Consider the following 25,324-nt stretch of genomic DNA (forward strand, 5'->3'; position numbering starts at 1 on the left):
CTTTACTGACAGGGAAATCCAGAATGCTGCTTGTCCCCTCTCACTATCCAATCACGAACTGGGGCAGCAATGTGACCTAACTGTCGTGGATATCTGCAGTAGAGAAAACTGATGTCACTAACCAGGCTTTGCTGTCTCACAGGGTTTTGTAAATCCAGAATGACTTGGCCAAAGCATAAATCCTATAGCAGATTAAATCAGCCATACCATACTACAGAACTGGGAATTTAATTGTTTGCAGGGAGTTTAGCTTTAACAATACATTTTTCATATTAAAAGTAAAATAAATTAAACATATATTAAAAAAGTCTTTAACAGATATATGACAAAAACAAGTTGATCTGACTCTTGACAACATGCTCCGGCGGATGGGCATTTCTAGAGCAATCTGCTGTGGTCATGTCCCAAGCATCTATCATCCCAACATTGAGTCCACTGAAGATTTCCTTTACTAAAAGGTACTGTATATACCCGTGAAAGTCGCTAAATCTCTCTACATCAGGGTTAATCTCCCTGATGTTCTCAGACTTTATGATAACTTTTGTATCCGGACTTCGTAAAAACAAGCTCTCTATGGCTCTTCGTATGCTGAGAAGCCTTTTGATGAACAGGGGAACGGGAAAGGGCCGGAAGTGCTGTCCTAAAGATAACACAACAATTGTATTAGAGCCACCACCAAGCCGATTGAGTTCATTGGCGACGTAGGAGTGATCTTTGACATTGAAATAGCTCATAGTTACAAATGGATGTCCATGTTTCTTCCACTGAATGTAGATGTTGTTTTGTAAGTCAAATGACACGTAGGTCTTATGCCAACCATCTATATGGGTGTTAAAAAATTTCAGATCTGTTAAAAAAAAAAAAAAATCAAATGGTTATGTGTTATAAAAAGCATATTTTTTAGTCCATTTTTTTCAGACTTTGGCAAAAATCCACCACATAAATCTTGATTTATTGTTAAGCAGAAGACTAGTTTTAGAACTTTTTGAGAAACAGTACCAAAACACTATAAAACCTCAACACGAACAATAATATAGTGATTTAAAGTTAAACAAATGCAGCTCAGTCAGGATAAACCTGTATTTAAATTCAATAAATATTTTCTGCCCATGATTTGCTATTTTGAGCAATTTGTAAAGGGTACATTAGGCATCATAACTCACCCAGGATTTATGTCAGTGCCCCAATAAACAGCACTTCATCCCCACCTGTAATCTGTCCTATATGAGTTGACCATGGTCCGTAATCAACCCCCCAAAAATAATTGCTCACCTTCCCCCTAAAACGCTCATTTCAACCCTAACATGTAATGCTTAATCTGCTTCATACCTAAAATAACACCTCACCCCCTAAAGTCTAATCCTAATCCTTGGCTGTCACTTTGCCCATGCAGGACAAGAGAAAGCACCTCTGCAACCCAACCTCCCACAAACTTTCTTATGTTCTTAAAAGGTTATCATGCCAGCAACACTACCTGGTGCTTCTGGTTATGCTTCAGCATGTGTCTTCCTGCCCTGTTTTATTATACAATAATCAGACTGGTTCTAGCCAAAGCACATTGGCCTTGACCGCCAAACATAAAATAATAAAGGATTTTAAGTATCCTATTTGAAGTGGTGAACTGTGAAGGCTTGTGAATAGTGGTTTGCAGAGCAAAGTAGAAAAGGCACAATGAGAAATGCAAGATGCTATGCATTATTACCAGTAAAGCTGTCCTTTAATGTCCAACTCAAGGCACAAAAAAAAGAAGAACCCCGCTAGCTGTCACAATGGGAGATCAGGGGGGTGTGGGGGCTGGTACAATTGTAACATTTTACATGTCACACCCTGAATATGGGTGAAACCCAAAAGTGAACTTCTCCTTTGAATGCTCGTTATGTCTATGGGTGCCAGAAAAAGGAAAAATGCGTATCCTGCATTCCAGCAGGCTTCTTCCAGCAGTGTGACTGGTCCTTCACAGCTTCTTTTCTAAGGTCCTCCCAGCCACGTTGCACTCCTGCCTTCTCCATATACACTTAAAGCCTGTAGCCTTGCATTGTACAGGGGAACGCCAAGGGGCAGCCTACAGATTGGAGATTTGTGGAGAAGAGGACAGTGCTGAGTATATCTTACCCTCAAGACATAATAAGCAACAATAATTAACCCTTGCATTGTGGGGGGAAACTACTTGAAGTGTAGATTTTTTTTCTGATTCCTGCAGTTGAGCTTTAATATGTCTTAACAAGGAGTCTGATTTTCTCTTTCCAATGAAAGGTGTTTTTTTTACAACTGATAACCAGGTAAATTGATTGGACACTGAAGTGGCTTAAAGCCATGAAGACTTCCTAATATATTTTTTTAATAATGTTGCTCCAAAGCAGGATGGGGAAGCTTCATCCCTTCAGGAATGAGTATGTTTAGCATCTGGAGTCAACCCCCTTAGTTGATGTGGCCCTCATGAGATTAGCCAGACAAATAACACTGCCTTGTAGGGGTGAGCACCATACCAGACCACCCCCTTCCCTTTTTACATCAAGGAAAATATCACTTGGCCCCTGTGGACTAGAACCCTTTTTACTTGGTTATAATAGATCAGGAACAGTCATTTTCAATGACTGTTCCTGAGGGATTTAGAGCTAAGGTTTTTCCTTGCTCATGTTTGCTTCTTACTGTTTATAGACAATGGTGATAGCTCAGCAATATGTATAAGGCTTACTAAGGCCACCTCTCTCCAGTACGTTCTGGATACTTAGGTCTAATGGTGGCTCAGTAATATGTATAAGGCTTACTGAGACCACATCTATCCAGTACCTCCTTAATACTTAGGTCCAAAAATCCTATGAACTGGCCCCCATTCTCATGCAGTTTTGTTTTGTAGTTTGAAGTTTTGTATTAGTGTAGTGTTTTCTCTCATTGTATCTCCTTGGCACTATCATGGTATTTGCCCCGGAATCACTTGTCAGCATGGTTCCAGGTGAAATAATATATACCTCATTCATACTCCTGAGGAAGCAGAATTCTTTTCCAGGAGAAGCGTCCAGCTGAGAGTTATTTCCACTCCCAGTTTGATGTCCTAATTATGCTGTCACTACAATGATTGAGTACAATATACAGTACAATGTGTATACATTCACTGGTACACCTGTTCAATTGCTTGGTAACACAAATTGCTAACCAGCCAATCACATGGCAGCAACTCAATGCATTTCGGCATGTAGACGTGGTGAAGACGACTTGCTGAAGTTCAAACCGAGCATCACAATGGGCAAGAAAGGGGATTTAAGTGACTTTGAATGTGGCAGGGATGTTGGTGCCAGATGTGCTGGTCTGAGTATTTTAAAAGCTGCTGATTCACTGGGATTTTCATGCATAACCATCTCTAAGGTTTACAGAGAATGGTCTGAAAAGGAGAAAATATCCAGTGAGCAGCAGTTTTGTGGACAAAAATGCCTTGTTGATGTCAGAGGTCAGAGGAGAATGGGCAAACTGGTTGCTGCGACATTCAGATGGTAGGGTCAGAATTTGGCGTAAACAACATGAAAGCATGGCTCTATCTTGCCTTATGTCAGCTGATCAGGCTGGTGGTGTCGGTTTAATGAATATTTTCTTGACACTAGCAAGGTGTACCTAATAAAGTGGCCGGTGAGTGTATATTGTGTATTAACATAACATATGTGATTGTAGAAACTAGGACTGGGAGTGTGACTAAACTCTCTAAATGAGATCATTAGCTATCAAATAGACATGTGAACCTTCTTTCTTTTAATGTATTACATGTATGTTTTACTTCCAGTGGTAAATAAAAAGCAGGTTTTAAATATTAAATAGATAATATGCGAGCGCTATCCGGAGATCTCAAAGTGGCTAGAACACCAAAAGGTAACCAAGAGAGAACCTTCCAATAAAGTACATAAACATATATATATCTAAAACCATATATAAGGTGCAGTGCTATAATAGTAAATGGCATATATAACATATATAATAAAGTGCAAATGTCAAATCACACTACGGTGAAGTTAAGTGAGATGGACAAGTCCCAAAATAGGTCAAACATGGGGATCCAATAGATCCTAGTAGGTGCGTGGGATGAGATTCTGTGTATCACATGGTGAAAATGCGCACTCACCAGAAGTGCGTCAAAAAACGCATGTAGGATTTATCCTGTGGTATCAGATAGTGATCATCAATGGCCAAGATAGGGACAGGATCCTACACCTTCCAATCGCACCTTGGGTATATGCTTCAAATTTCATAAGCGTGTCTCAAGCGTGTCACCATCCGGGGTCCCCTTTTAGAGCAGATTCTGCAAGTGGGGACTCTCATAGAAGAGAGCCCAATAAGGGACACCACATAGTGTGATACTGTATGAACAAAGTTTATTTAAAGGTACAACATGTATAGTGAAAGTAAAAATGCAAATGCAACACTGACCAGATAATAATCAGGATGACCACCTGCGGTGGTCAGACGTCCAGATACTGCAGCCTTCTGACGCGTTTCGTGCGGTGCACATTATCAAAGGGTCCTGGGCTTATATGCAGGGACGTCCAAAAGAGCTGTTTATATGTCCAGTTTATTGTGGAAAAGGCGCCAGCGATTATCGCGGCGGCCATTTTCCCGGCGATCGGCGCATGCGCAACATGGTTTTAAATATTACATGTCATTGTGTATCTTAAAAGTCTGGTCCTTTTGCTTTCCTTTTGTTTTTCAGACACATAACACCACCTTTACTGGATGCTTTGTCTTGCAAGAATGGTCTTGACACTGACCTTAAGAAGATCTACCGTTGATTGTCATGTCAGATTTCTAGCATGCAATTAGTAGTCACTAGCAATAATAATTGTGTTCTCCTGGCAGGGATGGCTCCCCATATCCCCCGGACTGGAGCACACAATAGATTCAAGGGAGGAATTCCCCCATCATCACTTACTGTGTGGATAGGGGAATAAAATGAATTTGTTTCCTACAATCTGTGGTGAACCATATGTGAACCATAGCAGGCAAAATGACATACATGTACATGATTTTGCCTGTAGGTGCCACCCAGCTGCAGTATATGTATTATGGCTGGTCAGCAAGTGGTTAAAGCAAGTTGGCACTGCACCTATTGGTAGATTGGTGATATTCTGGATCAAACACTGGATCATATTATCGTTTTTCAAGTTGAATATGTTGGACACTTTATGCACTGGATGTTTCAAGAGAACATGATTTTTAGTGATGTTATATGTGGAAAAGATCACTTAACATGTTTTTATGTGTGACACACACTGGAGAGCAGCCTAGGGTACACTGTTTGCACTATATATTGCACCATATACAGTATAATAATTTCTGGATTTATTTGTTTATTTATTTATGCTTTGTGATATATTATATATAGGTTTTATTATGAATTAATAATACACTACTTTTTTATTAGGACATACAGTTAGGAGCACCGCACCACTGTTTTTTTTTATAAATTATGTTTTGGTTTTAGCGTCTGAGTTCACTTATATGTGTAGTTCCCTAATTCTAGTCTCTTGTTTAACTTTTAGATTTTATAGCAGCACATGAGTTTATTTTGATTCATTTGTTGTCCAAAGTATCTCCCCCATCCAGGGTGGAAACATCCTAAGACAGGAAGTGTATTACTGGTCGGACCCCCAAGTAAAAAAAAAAATAGAAAAGTAACACAGCCAGCACATTAAAGAATTGGTACTCTGCTATATTGTACATTTTTGTGTTTGTGTTTTATACCACTTTTAGGTGAAGAAGTAGACTTCTTAAAAATGTGTCACCTGGAGACCATTAGAAGCCCACTATTTAAATCATGCATTCCCAGGGGTTATGCTTTAAAATATCAACATGGATACTTACTCTTTATGACTTTTGGGAAGAATTCTATCCATTGACGAATTGTTGAATCGCCCATCAAATATATCATTTTGCCAGCCAAACATTTATTTATGTTTATTAAGGGCTCAAAGGAAGAAAGATTACAATTTGAGGGGAACCATTGGTTCTGCAGGAAGTAACCGCTAGGGAAGGGAAGAGAGGTCCCAATTTGGCATTTTGAAGTCACATTCATAGAAGTTTCTGAAAAAGAATTGTGTTAACATAATAAGTTTATTGTTAAGTTCAAAAAGCTCTTTTGGTCTTTTTTTTAGTACAAATTAGTGTAATTATAAATTCTATAGGGAATCTATAATTAAATATCAAGGTGGAACTCCAGTCAATTTTTTTTGTGTTTCAAAAAAGAGTAAAGAAAGGTTAGAACCTCTAACAGATGTGTCCTCATTGGTCAGAGTTCACTTTATTTCCTACTCTTAAGACATAACAAGAAGTGAGTGGATATCTCCCCAAACTGAGAGGATTTAATCTATGACATTTATAGGCTCCCATCTACTCTTGTTCTGGTGGCAACTGTAAAATTGTTGATTCTCACTCACTTCATGTTCAAGGAAAATTGCAATGAGGACAAAGAGAGAAGGGAAATCTCAGACAGCAATACAAACTTGACGGGGGTCCTGCTACAAACTTTGTGTAGCACCCTCCAGGTTAGCTAGAAAGTTTTTTTTGTCAGTCAGAGGCTGAGTAGCAGCCTGGAATGAGTAAGCCTGTAAGTGAGGCATAGGTTACCTCAGGACAGGCTAGGAAGGTTCTGAGGGTCAGAGATTCTGGAGCTCTCCCACCTCTCCAGAAACCTGAGAGCTTTCTGGAGCAGAGATGTAGGGAGGAAGGAATCTATGATCTCTATGCTTGAGGGACCTTGGCCAATCCCCTGGCAGGTGGTTGGGCATGGTGATGAAGGCAACCCTTAAGAATCAGAGGGCCTGGGAATGTCAGTCAGTGTGTCGAGTGGAAGATAGAGTGAGAGGCTGAAGTGTGGAGCCTGGGAGGGGGCCCAGGGAAGGAGCCTACCTACAGGGGGGTGCTGGACAAGGGAGTCTCCACTGTATCACCATCTTCCAGGAGGGACAACCTGAGCAGAACGGAAGGAGCCACCCCAGCGAAAGGCCTGAAAGCAGCCACTGACCCAATAAGTTATCAGGAAGATCAGTGTGAGTAATCTTATACTCCCTGGGCCAAAAATGGAGAGAGGGCAGTCATGTGGAAAGCCCAACTAGCTCCTCAGCTGGGACTCTTTAAGTTGTCAGCCTCTGGGTCCCCTTGCCCAGGGAATACCCTCAGTACAGCCAGGTAAGAGGACAATTCATCTAGGGTCTGAAGAGGTACACGAGAGGACTGGAATGCTCTCAGAGGAGAGACGTTCATTTGTTCATAGACTTGTACATAGTTGCTAAGGAGTTTGTCCTCGCAGTTCACAGTTCCTTGAACATCCCATGCACCCCTCAACCCCATCCAAGTTCAATACCCCTTAATAAAACATCAAAACCAAGCTCAAGGACTGGTTACTGTCTCCAGTGTGCAAATGTGTGTTGCTTGGCTGTGCAGAACTATAGGGGGACCCAAAGGTCAGCGACTCCTAAGGGGGTAGTGCTACATGTGTTTATTTTTTTGCAAGGGACATGAAGTGGAATTTTATGTATAATTTTATATTAGCTACCACTTACAGCCAGCAGATAAGTCACTGCTGTACATGTTCACTTCTGTGACTGCAGCAGATAGCTTGTGTAGTGCTGAACAGCTGGAGCTGAAAGATACAGAGAAACATTGGACCAGACTTCCTCGACATTTTCAACACAGAGGAACCCTTGAAATACCTTTCTTGTCTCTGTGATGGTCAGTGGGAAAAATGTTCCTTACACTTGTGGTCACTGGGAAGAATTACCCCCTTTAAAAAAAAAGGGTAAAGGCTGTAACCTTTCCCCACTCTATCCTAAGCAAACATTAGGATATGTCAGTGGTGTGGTTAGTTTATGTGTGGTAGATCGTACTGGGTGTTCCTGATATGGCATAGCTACAGGTGGTATAGCAACCAATTGCCTGTGCTAACAAAAATCATGTTTTTATTACTCCTCTAATCACTTAATCGGGTGAGTCAAAGTGAACACAGGCTCTCCTTATTTAGTAACATACACCTTGCAAAGTGAACATTTACTTAGCTAATTGATTTTAGCAAAAAAAAAGCTGAAAAAGCTGACCACAGACAATGCATCTGACTATACAATCTCCTTTCAATTTACCAACAATAAAAATAATATAAAAATGCAGACTTACTTGGGCATTTTAAAACGTTAATACTTCCAACTTGTTTGGGAATTTCTTTGCCAATGTTGGACCTTTAATTATAAAAAATGAAAAAAAAAAACAAGAAATACATTTAGTATTTCAGTGGTACTGATGTCCAGGGCTTTTTTTCAGCAGGAACATGGGGGAACGCTGTTCCGGCACCTCCAGCACTGAATGTTTGTAATGGTGAAAGGTAATGAGTAGTGCTGGAGGGTCTATTGTTGCTGGGGGGTTCAATTGTTCCTGGGATGGGTCCATTGTTGGCTGCCGGGGGATATATTTTTGCAGGGGGATATTTTGTTGCTGGGGGGGTCTATTGTTGAAACCAATCTTAGCAACCTAAGACCCATCTCCTTACTCCTTTTTGCCTCCAAACTCCTTGAAGTCTAGTCTACAAACGGCTGAGCTGACACCTTATTGAGAATAACCTTCTCGATCCCCTTCAGTCTGGATTTTGCCCACAACACTCCACAGAAACTAATAAAAAGTGTAAACCTCCTGCTCTACTAAGCCTATACTAAGAAAATCAAATGAAGCTGCCAACATCCAATCACATACCAGATGATAAATCAAAAAATGAAAAAGGAAATGATGTGGCGTTGCTATCTAAGAAAAATCTAAGCCTGTTAAAAATAAATTTATAAATGCATGTAAATACCCACAATTAAACAAATAAAATGAATACACAAATCAAGTAATATTATAGTGCATGTGCTAAATGCCAACTATATAAGTGAAAAAAGGAACATACATAAGCTGATAATGATGCCTAAACACATTGTATGTGCATAGACAACAAACCACACAACACTCACACCGGGGCGGCACAGTGGCTTAGTGGTTAGCACTGCCGCCTGGCAGCACTAGGGTCATTGGTTCAAATCCCCACCACAGCACCACCTGCCTGGAGCCTGCACGTTCTCCCCGTGCCCGCGTGGGTCTCCTCCAGATACTCCAGTTTCCTCCCACACACCAAAGACATGCAGGTAGGTCAATTGGATCCTGTCTAAATTGTCCCTCGCATGTGTATGTATGAATGTGAGTTAGGGACCTTAGATTGTACACCCCATGAGGGTTAGGGACTGATGTGAATGTACAATATATATGTAAAGGGCTGTGTAAATTGACAGCACTATATAAGTACCTGAAATAAATAAATAAATCTGGACTTATTTACATGTGATTGCAAGTAGTCTAATGATAAGACTACCATAGGTGCTCCAAACTTCTCAAAAAAAAAAAAGGAAGTCACAAGACACATGACGTAACGCATTGGTGCACGGTGACGCACTTCCGGCCGGACCCCATCTTTGTGCACCCATTCAGCTACACCCATTGTGAAGGGAAATATCTGTTTATGCTGTTCACAAGAAGGAGGATCATGTGAGTGCATATCTTACTGTTACCTACATTAATTAATAAAAGCAGTATTACACCATTTGGAGCTTCTGCTTATATTCTATGAGAGTTACTGGCCATACTTACTACACTACGGGAAAGAGGTCTGCCGTTACATATACCAGTCTGAAAGAGGGATGTCATCCAGGAGAAAGTGACGCGGTTATGGAGGAGCTTTTCACATGAAGGATCCAGTGATAGAGATCCTGATAGCGTTGTGACCCTTTACAGGTCGTTGCGGGGAGGTGAGCGCACATTTTTTCCATTAGTGGATGCCCTCTTGTCACCATCTCCACAGTTCACTAAAGTTCACAAGATTTCATATTTTATGTGTATTGCACCCATCTTGGACATTTTTTGTCATATTAGGGTGTGCTATATATATGTATGCTCTGCACGACATGAGATATATTTTTTGCACTTTATGCATGTAGGTGTTTTCCATCGTTTCATTGAGTATTTGCACCAAATGTGATGTGTTTTTTCACATATTGATTTAGTTGGTTGGTTCATTTTGTATATATGGTACATGTACATGCGTTTTGATACTTTATGCGAGGTGTATTTTTTTTTTGAGAAATTTGGAGCACCTATAGTAGTCTTATCATTAGACTACTCACAATCACGTATAAATCAGTCCAGATTGGTGTGAGTGTTGTGTGGTTTGTTGTCTATGCATCATTATCAACTTATGTATGTTCCTTTTTTCACTTATATAGTTGGCATTTAGCACATGCACTATATTATCACTTGATTTGTGTATTCATTTTATTTGTTTTATTGTGGATATTTCAATGCGTTTATAAGTTTATTTTTTACAGGTTTAGGTTTTTCTTAGGTAGCAGCGCCACATCATTTCCTTTTTCACTCCACAGAAACCGTTGTCCTAAAACTAACAAACGACTTGCTAACCACTAAAACCAATAGGTCACTATTCCGTGCTCTTACTCTTGGACCTCTCCGTTGCCTTTGACACAGTTGACCACCCCTTCCTCCACAAAAAACTCTATTCACTTGGTCTCCGTGACTGTACTCTCCTTTGGTTCGAATCTTACCTATCTCACCACACTTTCCGTGTCACTTACAACTCTACTTCCTCCTCTCCTACTCCTCTTACTGTGGGGGTCCCCCAAGGTTCTGTCCTTTGACCTATCCTAATCTTGATCTACACTTCTTCCTTGGGTCAGCTGATAGCTTCCCATGGTTTCCAACACCATTTCTATGCTGATGACACACAAATCTATCTCTCTACTCCTCAGCTCACCTCATCAGTTTCCACACGTATCACCGATTTACTAACAAGCATATCAGACTGGATGTCACACCACTTCCTAAAACTCAATCTATCCAAAACTGAGCTCATAATATTTCCTCCCCCACGTGCCTCAGGATCAATAGCACCACTATCAACCCATCCCTGCATGCCAGGGTGCTAGAGGTAACCCTGGATATCCTTTCAGGCTCATATCCAATCCCTGTCCAAATCATGCCACCTCACCCTCTGCAACATCTTCAGAATACGCCCCTTTATAACCAATGATACCACAAATCTCCTAATTCACTCCCTGGTTATCTCTCGCCTTGGCTACTGCAACTCCCTCCTCAATGTCTTACCTTTACATAGGCTATCCCCCTCAAGTCCATCATGAATACTGCTGCCAGGCTCATCCACCTTACCCACCATTCAGTGTATGCTACTCCTCTCTGCCAATCCCTCCACTGGCTTCCACTCACCCAACAAATAAAATTCAAAATACTAACAAGAACTTACAAAGCCATCCACAACTCTGCCTCCAGCTATATCACCAACCTGGTCTTAAAATATCAACCAAACTGCTCTCTTCGATCCTCCCAAGACATTCTGCTCTCTAGTTCCCGTGTCACCTCCTCCCATGCTCACTTCCAGGACTTCTACTGAGCTTCTCCCATCCTATGGAACTCCCTACCCCAATTTGTCCGGATATCTCCTAATCCATCCACCGTTAGACATTCCCTGAAAACCTTTCTCTTTAAAGAAGCTCATCCCCCACAGCTATTATCTTTTCTATCACTCAACCCTTCCTCCAAGATTGTAAGCTCTAACGAGCCGGGTCCTCTGGTTCCTCTTGTACCAAATTGTATTGTAACTGTAATGTCTACCTTCATTTTGTAAAGCGCCGCACAAACTGTTGGCTCTATATAAATCCTGTGTATTAATAATAATCATAATATTGTTGCTGGCTGCAGGGGATCTATTATCATCAACAAACTCTACACAATACAAAATGATACTTTGTTTCTGTATTCTCTAAAAGAAGTAGTACTGGAAGGTGGGTACGGGGTAGAACCTAGGGACAGTGCTCGGATACAAGGAGTGGCTCAAAATTAGGAGTTCCTGCACCTATTCTTTGGGAAAAAAGCCCTGCTGATATCCCTTCATTGTATGTTTACCCCCAAAAAGTTTGTCTAAATCCAAGAGCAAACATGTAATATATTGCAGCTTACCAGTCCTTCTATGTGATAGCTGCATTAGTTTGCCTTTTCAGAGTCTTTTCTTCTTTATTTTCACCTGGTAAACCTGTCAGTAGCACACTTTCTGTCTTAGTGTGAAAATGCTCATTCACCGTGCTGTATCTATGGGGAACCATTGTTGTCACCCTAGACTGCTCTCCTGATATGGATTACAAACATCTCCTTATCTCCATACCAAAGGGTAAGGGTCTTGTAGTTTACAGAAGAGAACTGGTATTGAGATTGCTATTCAGTACATGTGATTTCTAGCAGAATCAACAAGTATAATCTGTACTTGTAGAAAATGTTTTAGCCTAAAAAAAAGAAAAATAAAGCTGCCAGCGAACCTGAAGACTGTAAAATTACAATATATTACATTTTTGTTCTTGGATGTAGACGTTAAAGGACAAGTTCAGTTTAGAATGATATTTTCTCATCTCTACTCCCTAGTCTACTATTCAGTGGTGGAACTAGCAAAACAGCCATCCGCACAGCCACTATAGGGGCCTAGGGCAGAGGGAGACCAGGTCAGGATTAGCAAGTTGGTAAGTTGTGGACAGGGGCGGACTGACCATTTGGAAACTTGGGCACTGCCCGAGGGCCCGGGGGCAGTAGGGGGCCCCATGAGATGCCCCTGGTACCTTTTTCATAGGCTTTTTTGAGTTTGGGCAAGGACACAGGAGCCCCATGATCCCCTATTGCCCGGGGGCCCCATGAGTTGTCAGTCCGCCCCTGGTTGTGGAGGTAAGTTGTCTCAGTTAGTGTCTGTCTGCTGCCCACTGTTCTGTTAATGGCACGGCACAGCTATTAGAGTTGTGCCTCTGTTCTTCCTCGCCTCTCTCCCTCCCTAAGTAATGGAGGAAGTCTCCCATTACGTCTTTCCTCTGCAGCTGTGACTGGTGACCTGGGACATGATTGTCTGTTCAATTAAAATGTCCTCCCTATGCATCTCCTAGCTCCTGACCTTTGGGCAGGTTATAAATGGTTGTTTTACTGTCTACAGTAATATGTTTTTTGTTTTTTTTTGGAGCTCGGAATTTGCTAGGAGTTTTTTCTATGGTGATCCTTTCATGTGGGACAAAAGGGAGTCCATAGTTTTTCTGGTATTCTTGGTATTTGGTTGATTTATTGTTTCATTTTTCTAACTCCTCTTCTGAGTTTCCTTCCAACTGTATCTTCTAATACTCTGTCTATCTCATGGGTGAGATGAGTCTACCATTCATCCTAAGCAGCCAATTGTGCCTAGTGTCCTATAATGTAGATTGCTCTATGTTGTTAGTTCCTTTGGGTACCTAATTGTGCGTATCATCTCATGAAATGTAAAAGTTCTGAGATCACCCAACAAACGCATGAAGGTGTTGTGACACTTGAAGTGCCTTAGAGCTGATGTAGCCTTACTGCGGGAAACACATCTCTCTGAGGGCAATTTCAACCATCTACATAAACTATGGGTGGGAGAAGTTTGTGGTTTGTCTGCTGTGAATCGCAAAGCTGGAGAGATCATTCTATTGCATAAAAATATTTTCTACAAACTGAGAACTATTGATGCAGATTCAGAGGGATGGAAGCCAGCAGTTTATATATCTATTGTCAATTATGATCTTGCTATTAGTGACATCTATGCTCCCAACACCCCAGGCACCCCCTTCTTTCAAGATCTTTCCACTTGTGTCATTAGTGCTCCCACAAATCTTCATCTAGTAGGAGGGGTGAACTTCAATTCAGTTATGAAACCCTTGGAGGACCACTCCCCTAGTCCTAGATCTGTGTCCACAAGTAAGTCTGCACCTACCCTACTCTCTCAGGTATTCACCTCCCTGGACTTTTTGGATATCAGGCAGCTCTCACATCCCACATAGAAGGCAGACAAATTTTATTGTGCACCTCACAATTCCTTTTCTCAAATAGATTACTTTTTTTAGCTCACTGTCATTACTTCCTATGCTAAGCGATTTCGATCTGTCTGATCTTGTTATCTCTGACCATAGTCCCATTATGGTAACCATAGGTGATCTCTACCCAAGTAGCTCTCAGGGTGTTTGTAGATTTCTCTCCTATTTGGTAAAACCCAGTCACATAATTTATACCCCTGGGAGGACATTCCCCTCTTGGGGATATTAGCATGGATAAGATAAGATGTACAATCAGTAAAAACATGACAATGCGACCTTTAACCACTTCCTGTCCGGACACTTTCACCCCCTTCCTGTCCAAGGCAATTTTCAGCTTTCAGCTCTATCACACTTTGAATGACAATTGCGCGGTCATGCAGCACTGTACCCATATGAATTTTTAACCATTTTTTTGAGACAGATAAAGCTTTATTTTGGTGGTATTTATTCACCACTGGGATTTTTTTTTTTTTGCTATGTAAATGAAAATGTCCACAAATTTTGAATAAAAGTGTTTTTTCTTATAAAATTTTGCAAATAAATAATCTTTCTTCATAAATCTTGGCCAAAATGTATTCCGTTATCTTTTTAGTTAAAAAAAAAAAAAAATAAGAAACATTAGTTTATAACCAATTATAATTTTGAAACACTTTTTTACATTTTTTTTTTTATATTATTATTTATGGATTTTTTTTTTTTTACATACTGTCACCCTAGCAGTACAGTGTCACCATGGTGACACTGTACTACTTGTGGGGGGTGATGAAGATTTTTTTTTTTTTACACTGATTGCTTTTACACCCATATAGGATGTAAAAGCAATAATTTCTCCTTCTCTCTGTCTGCAGTCTTGCAGCCATTGAGAACTACTGAGTGAGCTGTGATTGGCCACAGTTTGTCACATGGTACAAGGCTGTTGTGAATAGCCTTGTACCATGTGACCTCTGTGATCATTCACAGATTTCACACGTAGTAAGCAATGATGTCACAAGTGATATCTTGCTTACTACTTTGCATGTGATCACTGATTGGCCAATCAGTGATCACATGATCGGGACCTCGTACAGAGGTCCCGTCCGACGATCGGTGTTCCAGTGTCCGGAGGACACAGCGGGCACTGGACAGCGGTGCTGCGCGCTCCCAGGGAGCGCGCACAAGCAGGGTGCGGGGAGGCCGTTTATAAACAGAGAATAGGGTTTTTGGTGAGAGGGAATGTTTATACAATTATTCTCTTTTGAAGGCACTGTCCAACTGATTTCCCCTTCTTAGCTTTGTGTAACACCATCAACAGCTTCAGAATCACAGATGGATAGAATTTCAAACAAAATGTTCACCCACTAGTGATTAGAAAAACGAACACATTTTCTTAGAATTTTTGTTTAAGATTATACCCATCTATGGCCAGGTTAACTCTACAACCATTTCTCTAACTATTCTTTTCAAGGTGGGATTATATACAATATCTGAGCCCATTGAAGGGGAAAAGTTCCGATCGCAGAGACCACCAACCAAATAGCCACCTGGGAGATGTATGCTATTCACGGAACAGTTACTCCTGAATACATTCCAATGTAGAATGTGATCTATTAATTAAACCTATTATAAATCAATTGATGCAGCGCTGGACAAGAGATATTATAGGTATATGAATAAATAAATGGAAGCAAGTAGTTCATATGGTGGTATCAAGGTGACTTCAGGTGCTCTCATCTATTCCTATTCTCCAGGTGACAAAATACTGTGCGATATAGTGCAGAAGGAATGCACACTCACCAGAACGCACAGTTTAATGAGCGTTTGTATATATATATATACTGATCCCTTGAGGTCATCAGCTGGTCAAGGTGGGGTTTGAAATCCAATGATCTCCCTCCAGTACTACTGAGTATTGCTGTTAAAACATCAGGATGATCCCTCGGATATTGGCCTGTGTATTCCTCCTCAAGTGATAAGGACACTCCTTCACCAGCAGTAAACGGATGACTGTAAATTAATACTCCCCAGGGGAGTCAAAGCAGAGACATCTCCATAGTGTAGTAATTAGGTATTTATTTGTATAAAACGAAGATGAACATCGATGTGTCAATCAAATAAAAGCAAGAGAAATTATGGACTGACCGTCCAATGTTAAAGATGGCCGCCGGAGCTCCACGATGCTCCGGCGGCGTGACGTCACGGCGTTCCTGGCTCCTCCTACGCGTTTCGTGCACACGCACGTCGTCTGGGGGGATTTGCCAATAACGCCGAGCCGTGTGACGCCAATATATATGCTAGGCGCATGCGCATTAGAAAGGCGCCATTTTTTAGAAGTCTGACCCTTAGGCGACCGAACGTTCGTGCGGGCGCCATTTTCCATTGGTTTATTTTATATATACATAATTATAATATGTTTTGCTGACCAGCATACGTTATCTAATAGACATACTGGGAGCCTCTAGCATTCTTAATCCAGATTTATCTCTTAAGAACTACTCAATTTGTAGTATCTTGATGTTAATGAGAGGAAATAGGGTCTTAAAGCGATATGATAAGGTCATATTAAATCAGCCAAAATAAAAAAGCCAATTCATTCCAAATAAAATGTAGCACTAGCATATAGACTAGGTATACTCATAAAGATATATATAGGGATACATTACGGCATATTAACATAGGTTACATTCAATATTATCTATGTCAAGTTAATAATCCCAATACTTAAAATACTTAAAGTATGCTTAATGTTATCCATGATTAGTGTCATAAAGTTACAATTAAGATTATGAATATTCATAAACAGCTCATATAAAATACTAACATGATATTATGATCCTCACCAATATCAATAGATAGCAATAAAACTCAAATAAAAGTATATTAAAATAAACGCAAAAATAAACATGAAACATAAAATAAAATAAGAGAACAGCAAAAATAGCACCATCTAATTCCCTGTTCTATTCTCTTAAGGTTACAACTGGAACATATGGCCAAAAATCGTGTTAGCTATTATTGATGAAACAATTCAAATCTATATCTATATTGTGGCCTTTTGGATGCAAGGTCTGGAGCTCATGTATCCAGCGTGTTTCGAGTTGTGAGACTGCTCGCAATTTGTTGATCCCCCTCCAATGGGGCTGCACCACATCTACTCCAACAAATTGTAAGGATGATGGGTCATTATTATGTTTCCGTTTAAAATGATAGGACAAAGAGTGATCCTTATAACCCTTTTTGATGTTATTGATATGTTCTCTCAATCTATCGCGTAAACGTCTAGTAGTACGTCCCACACACTGGAGTTTGCATGAGCATTCGAGGAGATATACCACGTTTTTACTATAACATGTTATACATTTATCTATATTATATGTTCTACCCGTAGTGCATGAAGTGAAAGAATATTGTTTATGTTTTCTTACGTTGTTAACTGTAACTTGCTTTTATTTGATTGACACATCAATGTTCATCTTCGTTTTATACAAATAAATACCTAATTACTACACTATGGAGATGTCTCTGCTTTGACTCCCCTGGGGAGTATTAATTTACAGTCATCCGTTTACTGCTGGTGAAGGAGTGTCCTTATCACTTGAGGAGGAATACACAGGCCAATATCCGAGGGATCATCCTGATGTTTTAACAGCAATACTCAGTAGTACTGGAGGGAGATCATTGGATTTCAAACCCCACCTTGACCAGCTGATGACCTCAAGGGATCAGTATATATATATATACAAACGCTCATTAAACTGTGCGTTCTGGTGAGTGTGCATTCCTTCTGCACTATATCGCACAGTATTTTGTCACCTGGAGAATAGGAATAGATGAGAGCACCTGAAGTCACCTTGATACCACCATATGAACTACTTGCTTCCATTTATTTATTCATATACCTATAATATCTCTTGTCCAGCACTGCATCAATTGATTTATAATATTGTTTTATTGGGTTTATGGTTACCTGGTGTACAGCTGCTATATCACATTTGTAGGTGCGCTCGTATACATTATTTCTATTAATTAAACCTGTCACATGTCAAATGGAGCATTTAAAACAAATGAATAAGCCAAGTTACCTTCACTAACAAAAAAAAAAAACAAGTAACAGGCAGTTAATCCAGAAATCAAAGGAAAATCAAGCCTGGCTAATTTCCTTTCTGTCTCCTAAGTCTCCTTATTGGTCTTTCAATGTTATGAGTGGATTTAACCACTTGCCTACCAGGCACTTATACCCCCTTATTTACCAGGCCAATTTTCAGCTTTCAGCGCTGCCGCACTTTGATTGACAATTGCGCGGTCATGCAACATTGTACCCATATGAAATTTTGATCATTTTTTTCTCACAAATAGAGATTTCTTTTGGTGGTATTTAATCGCCGCTGGGCGCTTTACTTTTTGTGCTATAAATAAAAAAAGTGCAAAAAATTTGAAAAAAAAAAAAAAGTTTCTTTGTTTCTATTATAAAATTTTTCAAACAGGTATTTTTTCTCCTTCACTGATGTACGTTGATGAGGCAGCACTGATGGGCACTGATAGGTGGCACTGATGGGCACTGATAGGCAGCACTAAAGGGCACTGATAGGCAGTACTAATGAGGTGGCATGGATAGGCGGCACTGATAGACAGCACTAATGAGGTGTCACGGATAGGCGGCACTAATATGCAGCACTGATAGGCGGCACTGATAGGTGACACTGATGATGGGTACTGATAGACGGCACTGACTGGCATCACTGCTGGGCACTGACTGGCGGCACTGACTGGCACAACCCCTGGGCACTGACTGGTGGCACTGACTGGCAGCACTGTTGGGCTGCACTGGTGGGTGGCACTGGTGGGCAGCACTGGTGGGTGGGCACAGGTGGGTGGCACTGGTGGGCACAGGTGGGTGGGCACAGGTGGGTGGCACTGCTGGGCACAGGTAGGTGGCACTTCTGGGCACAGGTGTGTGACACTGCAGAGTGGCACAGGTGGGTGCACTGCTGGGCACAGGTGGGTGATCTGCTGGGCACAGGTGGGCGGAGCTAGTGGGCGCACTGCTGGGCACAGGTGGGCGGAACTTGCGGGTGGCACTGCTGGGCACCGATCCTCAGGGCACTGATCATCAGTGCCCTGATGATCGGTGCCGATCCCCGCTCTGACAACTGCCGGTTCTCGGCAGTACTTTCCTCACGATCTGACAGCGTGAGGAAAGTGCAGCCGAGAACCGGCACTTGCATTTCCCTCTGATCAGCATGTCATTGGACACCACTGATCACGTGGTAAAAGGCCGCTGTGATTGGCCTTTTACCACATCACGTGATCAGCTGTGTCCGTAGGACACAGCGATCACGGAGATCGCCGGGTGCGCGCCCCCTGGGGCGCGCAGGAGAGCGTGTTCTGGGAGGCCGTCATATGACGTCCACTCAGAACTGGCCGGCCGCAGTGCAGCCGTCATTCGGCTATCTGCGGTCGGCAACTAGTTAAAGACCAAACAGAAAAAGTTAAATTTCAATTGAGGCTGTATATACAGTATAAATTATTTTTTTTTTTCTGTAACTCCTTTTTATGTACTTTTTAACATATGGTCAGTATGCTCCCTCTGAGGAAGTGTTTTTACACGAAACACGTCAGGGAGGTGCCCCTGACCTGTGTGCATATACCACAAGGCCATCCTGATTGGTGGCCCTAACAGTTCCTGATGTAAATTTTGATTTACTTGTTTTATGCTGGATTTTTGACCATTAAAGAACTACTACACTATTAGAAGCTTTCTTGGGGCTCATTATTTCCATGTGAGCCCGTTTTGGAAGGTACTGAGGATTTGGATTGATATATGACTTCCCCCTCCTCCTGCTGTTGATGGCCCTGGTGGAATGATTACTGAGGACATCTAGTGGCTGACCTGCGGATGACATCTCCCTGGCATTACAAGTTCAGAGCACCAGGAGTAGGTCTTAATTGCTCCATGCGCAATCAATGCGCTATCTGGTTAGTGCATTGTTTGTACATTCACAAGTACACAAGAGTCACCGTTATCATTGACCATGGACTTTTGAATACCTGCACATAATCACTTTGCTTGATCACTATAAGGACTGAACTATCTAACTTATGTGTTATTACTTGTCTCCACCGGATTTATCAATATTAGCGTTGCATATTTCTTTAACATATTTTACTTATTTTACATAGTCCAACTTAGCCCAAAGGTTTACTTTAAATAGTCTGAATTCTACTTTTTATGATTTATCCTCTTTCCAAAACATGGCTATACCTTTTAATGTTCAGCACCATCTTCATAAACTTAAATACAAACTATGCCAGTAACAAAAAAGTAATCTTAGGAAGTACTTACGTGGTAAACAGAGTCTTGTTCTCCTTGGTGAGGTATGTATAAGGTGTGTTCGCACTCCTTAATGATATGAAAGCCTCACAAGGTACTGCTGGTAACTTGATACAGTAGAAAACTTCTCCATATTTTCTGTCCATATATTCACATTTTTCTTGTTGGGAATTCAAGTGCAATCCACATTCTGTATGTACCTCTTTGTTTTCATTAAGGAATGTTCCTGTGTAGCTGATAAAACTGGACCCCATATTCCTCGCTTTCCACAATAGAGCTACCCCTTCACTGGGATGCATTAGGAGAATGGAGATTTGTACTTGTCCTTCCCAAAATAATTTAAAATAAATATTGTAAGTTCCATTATTGAAATCCTCGATTCTCCCAGAAGCTGCAGCTCCAAGCTTTGGTGAAAAGATCCGGGCCAGTAAGAAGTCTCCTCCAGAAGTCTTCCTTTTTCCCAGATAATTGAACATCTCAACCAGGACAATCAAAGTCTCTCCAACACAATAATTGGGTTTATAGTTCATGATTATTGCTTTGCTATTCAGTGCGCTGGTGGTTTCATTAAAATACATGGTAACATTTTGGGGAATTGTACTTTGTATCATAGTCATTATTTCAGCTGTTTGTTGGTTGATGGCTTTGGGTTCTGTTGTCATGTACCCAATGTGTTCAAAGGCAGGTGGCAGATGATTTTTTACATTGAGAAGGTGTACATTTGAAGGCTGATGGGAAATCATCAACATTTCTACTGTTACATACTTAGCTTTACCCACAGACACAATTTAAGTGAAGGTCTACAACGAAGAACCTACCTGTCTGAAGTGTAGATGAACGAAGTAGCTAAACACCACCATAACGATAACTGTACAACACAAAATGATCACATAACCTTTTCTGCTTGATTTGAACATTCTATTGGTCTCCTGAAACACAAGTGAGGCATACAATTATAGGGAGATCCTAAAACAATGGCTAACCCAATGTTTAAGCAGCTTTCATGCTGACTGCCTTTTTGATGGTTAATGTCCCGTTCCCGTGCTCTTTTGCTCTTTAACGTTTCTCCTAATAAGTCATGGGCACATTACTGGTTCTGTGTTTAGAATGTGAGGTTAATTAATGGTTAGCAAAAAACACATACAAACTGGAATGATATAGGAAATCCAGCAAGCCTCATTGTTACATTGTGACCTTTCTGGGCAGAATACACATATAGAATCACAGTTTACCAGCTTTCTCGCCGCCTTATAGTAGAAATACTGCTACAGGGCAGCAGGGCTGCGCAAAATCAAGTATATAACCCAAACAGGTGAAACTCGAAAAAATTGGAAAAAATTAGAATATCATCTTTCGAGCTCAGACCGTGACACCCTGCCCTATCTGCATCTGATTGGACCGTCAGGGAGGTGATCATGTGACAGTTTCCCATACTTTCTGTCAAACTGGGTTATGATCATGTTTGAATAGAACTCAACTTACCTCTAGTCAAAAGTAGACAGAAAGTCAGCAGCCATGTAGATTTAACTCACAGACTGCTATCAGTAGATAATCCTTTCTGTAGTTAAAGATGTTGCTTCTTAACCCCTTCACGCCTAAGGGTAAAACAAATATTAATGCCTAAGCACAATTTTTCAACTTCTGTCGGCTTTGCCCAACGAATGCCAGGTGCTGGAGAGAAATCTCTGGCTGGGACCCATGGATTGACATCCCTAGCCGCCAATGGCCATGCGGGTAAGGAGGCACGCGTGCGCACGTGCCCCCTACCCAGAAAAGCAGATTACATATATATACAGGTGAAACTCGAAAAATTTGAATTAGAAAAGTTCATTTATTTCAGTAATGCAACTTAAAAGGTGAAACTAATATATGAGATAGACTCATTACATGCAAAGCAAGATAGTTCAAGCTGTGATTTGTCATCATTGTGATGATTATGGCTTACAGCTCATGAAAACCCCAAATCCACAATCTCAGAAAATGAGAATATTGTGAAAAGGTGCAATATTCTCGGCTCAAAGTGTCCCACTCTAATCAGCTAATTAAGCCATAACACCTGCAAAGGGTTCCTGAGCCTTTAAATGGTCTCTCAGTCTGGTTCAGTAGGAATCACAATCATGGGAAAGACTGCTGACCTGACAGTTGTGCAGAAAACCATCATTGACACCCTCCATAAGGAGGGAAAGCCTCAAAAGGTAATTGCAAAAGAAGTTGGATGTTCCCAAAGTGCTGTATCAAAGCACATTAATAGAAAGTTATGTGGAAGGGAAAAGTGTGGAAGAAAAAGGTGCACAAGCAGCAGGGATGACCGCAGCCTGGAGGGGATTGTCAGGAAAAGGCCATTCAAAAGTGTTGGGGACTTTCACAAGGAGTGGACTGAGGCTGGAGTCAGTGCATCAAGAGCCACCACACACAGACGGGTCCTGGACATGTGCTTCAATCGTAGTATTCCTCTTATCAAACCGTTCCTGAACAACAAACAACGTCAGAAGCGTCTTACCTGGGCTAAAGAAAAACAGACCTGGTCTGTTGCTCAGTGGTCCAAAGTCCTCTTTTCTGATGAGAGCAACTTTTGCATCTCATTTGGAAACCAAGGACCCAGAGTATGGAGGAAGAATGGAGAGGCACACACTGCAAGATGCTTGAAGTCCAGTGTGAAGTTTCCACAGTCTGTGTCGATTTGGGGAGCCATGTCATCTGCTGGTGTTGGTCCACTGTGCTTCATTAAGTCCAGGGTCAACACAGCCGTCTACCAGGAGATTTTGGAGCACTTCATGCTTCCTTCCGAAGATGAGCTTTAAGGGGATGCTGACTTCATTTTCCAGCAGGACTTGGCACCTGCCCACACTGCGAAAAGCACCAAAACCTGGTTCAATGACCGTGGGATTACTGTGCTTGATTGGCCAGCAAACTCGCCTGACCTGAACCCCATAGAGAATCTATGGGGCATTGCCAAGAGAAAGATGAGAGACATGAGACCAAACAATGCAGAAGAGCTGAAGGCCGCTATTGAAGCATCCTGGTCTTCCATAACACCTCAGCAGTGCCACAGGCTGATAGCTTCCATGCCATGCCACATTGAGGCAGTAATTGCTGCAAAAGGGGCCCAAACCAAGTACTGCGTACATATGCATGCTATACTTTTCAGAGGTCCGATATTGTTCTGTGTACAATCCTTGTTTTATTGATTGCATGTAATATTCTCATTTTCTGAGATTGTGGATTTGGGGTTTTCATGAGCTGTAAGCCATAATCATCACAATGATGACAAATCACGGCTTGAACTATCTTGCTTTGCATGTAATGAGTATATCTCATATATTAGTTTTACCTTTTAAGTTGCATTACTGAAATAAAGGATTATCTACTAATAGCAGTCTGTGAGTTAAATCTACATGGCTGCAGACTTTCTGTCTACTTTTGACTAGAGGTAAGTTGAGTTCTATTCAAACATGATCATAACCCAGTTTGGCAGAAAGTATGGGAAACTGTCACATGATCACCTCCCTGACGGTCCAATCAGATGCAGATAGGGCAGGGTGTCACGGTCTGAGCTCGAAAGCGAGTGCCTGTAGCAGATCTTTAATCTGCTTTGCAGAGAGGTGGAAAGCAGCGCATCCCTGCTGACAGGAGAGAGATCTGTGTTGTATAAACTCAGATCTCTCCCGTCAGCAGCTCCACCAATCACCGAGTCCTGGCCATGAATCACTAGCCCGGTGATTGACATCTTTAGGAGCAAATGACAGCACGAGTAGAGCGGCACGCGCGAACGCACACCCGCTATCTGGAAATACAAAATCACGTAAATATTTATGTGATTTTGCACAGGGCAGCAGCCTTGTAGCAGTAAAACTGCAATTGGGCAGCTGGGAAGTGGTTAAATGTACATAAGAGAGGTCACGTTCACACTAAACAGACACTAGAAAATATGTGATGAGTATTTACTACAGTTGCAAGAAAAAGTATGTGAACCCCTTGGGATTACGTGGAGTTTTGCATGAATTGGGCATAAAATGTACTCTGACCGTCATCTAAGTCACAACAATAGAAGAACACAGTCTGCTGAACATAATACTACACAAACATTAGATGTTGCCATGGTTTAATTGCACATAACATGTAAACATTTACAGTGCAGGGAGGAAAAAGTATGTGAGGTCCTAGCTTAATGACTTCTCCCAGAGCTAATTGGAGCCAGGAGTGAGCCAACCTTGACTCCAATCAGTGTGATGATATTGGATGTGTTGCTGACAGCTGTCCTGCCCTTAAAAAACACACACACCTGTTTTGGGTTTACTGGTTTCAAGAAGCACTGTCTGATGTGAACCATGCCTCGCAGAAAAGAGCTCTCAGAAGACCTACGATCAAGAATTGTTGACTTGCATGAAGCTGGAAAGGGTTACAAAAGTATCTCCAAAAGCCTCGATGTTCATGTGTCCACGGTAAGACAGACTGTCTACAAATGGAGAAAGTTCAGCACTGTTGCTACTCTCCCTAGGCGTGGTCGTCCTGTAAAAATGACTGCAAGAGCACAGCGCAGAATGCTGCATGAGCTAAAGAAGAATCCCAGAGTGTCAGCTAAAGACCTACAGAAATCTCTGGCACATGCTAACATTTTTGTTGACACATCTACAATAAGGAAAACATTAAACAAGAATGGAGTACATGGGAGGACACCACGGAGGGAGCCATCGCTGTCCAAAAAGAATATTGCAGCACGTTTAAAGTTTGCAAAAGAGCACCTGGATGTTCCACAGCACTACTGGCAAAATATACTGTGGACAGATGAAACCAAGATTGAGTTGTTTGGAAAGAACACACAACACTATGTGTGGAGAAAAAAAGGCACAGCACACCAACATCAAAACCTCATCCCCACTGTAAAACATGGCGGAGGGAGCATCATGGTTTGGGGCTGCTTTGCTGCCTCAGGGCCTGGACGGATTGTTGTCATTGATGGGAAAATGAATTCCAGAGTTTATCAAGACATTTTGCAGGAAAACGTACGACCATCTGTCCGCCTACTGAAGCTCCGCAGAGGATGGGTGATGCAACAGGACAATGACCCAAAGCATAC

General features: G+C 41.4%; 1 protein-coding gene across 1 annotated transcript; it reads right to left on the minus strand.

The window, feature by feature from the left end:
* Positions 1-212: 212 nt before the first annotated feature.
* On the minus strand, positions 213-21,172 carry LOC149464501 (NXPE family member 2-like). Its single transcript, XM_089674730.1, has 5 exons — positions 21,066-21,172; positions 20,260-20,975; positions 8,149-8,210; positions 5,845-6,063; positions 213-847 (listed from the first exon to the last, which is right to left on the minus strand). The coding sequence occupies exons 1-5, from the start codon at positions 21,162-21,164 to the stop codon at positions 312-314; spliced, it is 1,632 nt and encodes a 543-aa protein (XP_089530856.1). The 5' UTR covers positions 21,165-21,172; the 3' UTR covers positions 213-311.
* Positions 21,173-25,324: the final 4,152 nt, after the last annotated feature.

The sequence above is a fragment of the Staurois parvus genome, unplaced genomic scaffold (genome assembly GCF_062004578.1).
Source record: "Staurois parvus isolate SC_StPar_1 unplaced genomic scaffold, SC_StPar_1.0 ptg000151l, whole genome shotgun sequence".
Classification (NCBI taxonomy): domain Eukaryota; kingdom Metazoa; phylum Chordata; class Amphibia; order Anura; family Ranidae; genus Staurois; species Staurois parvus.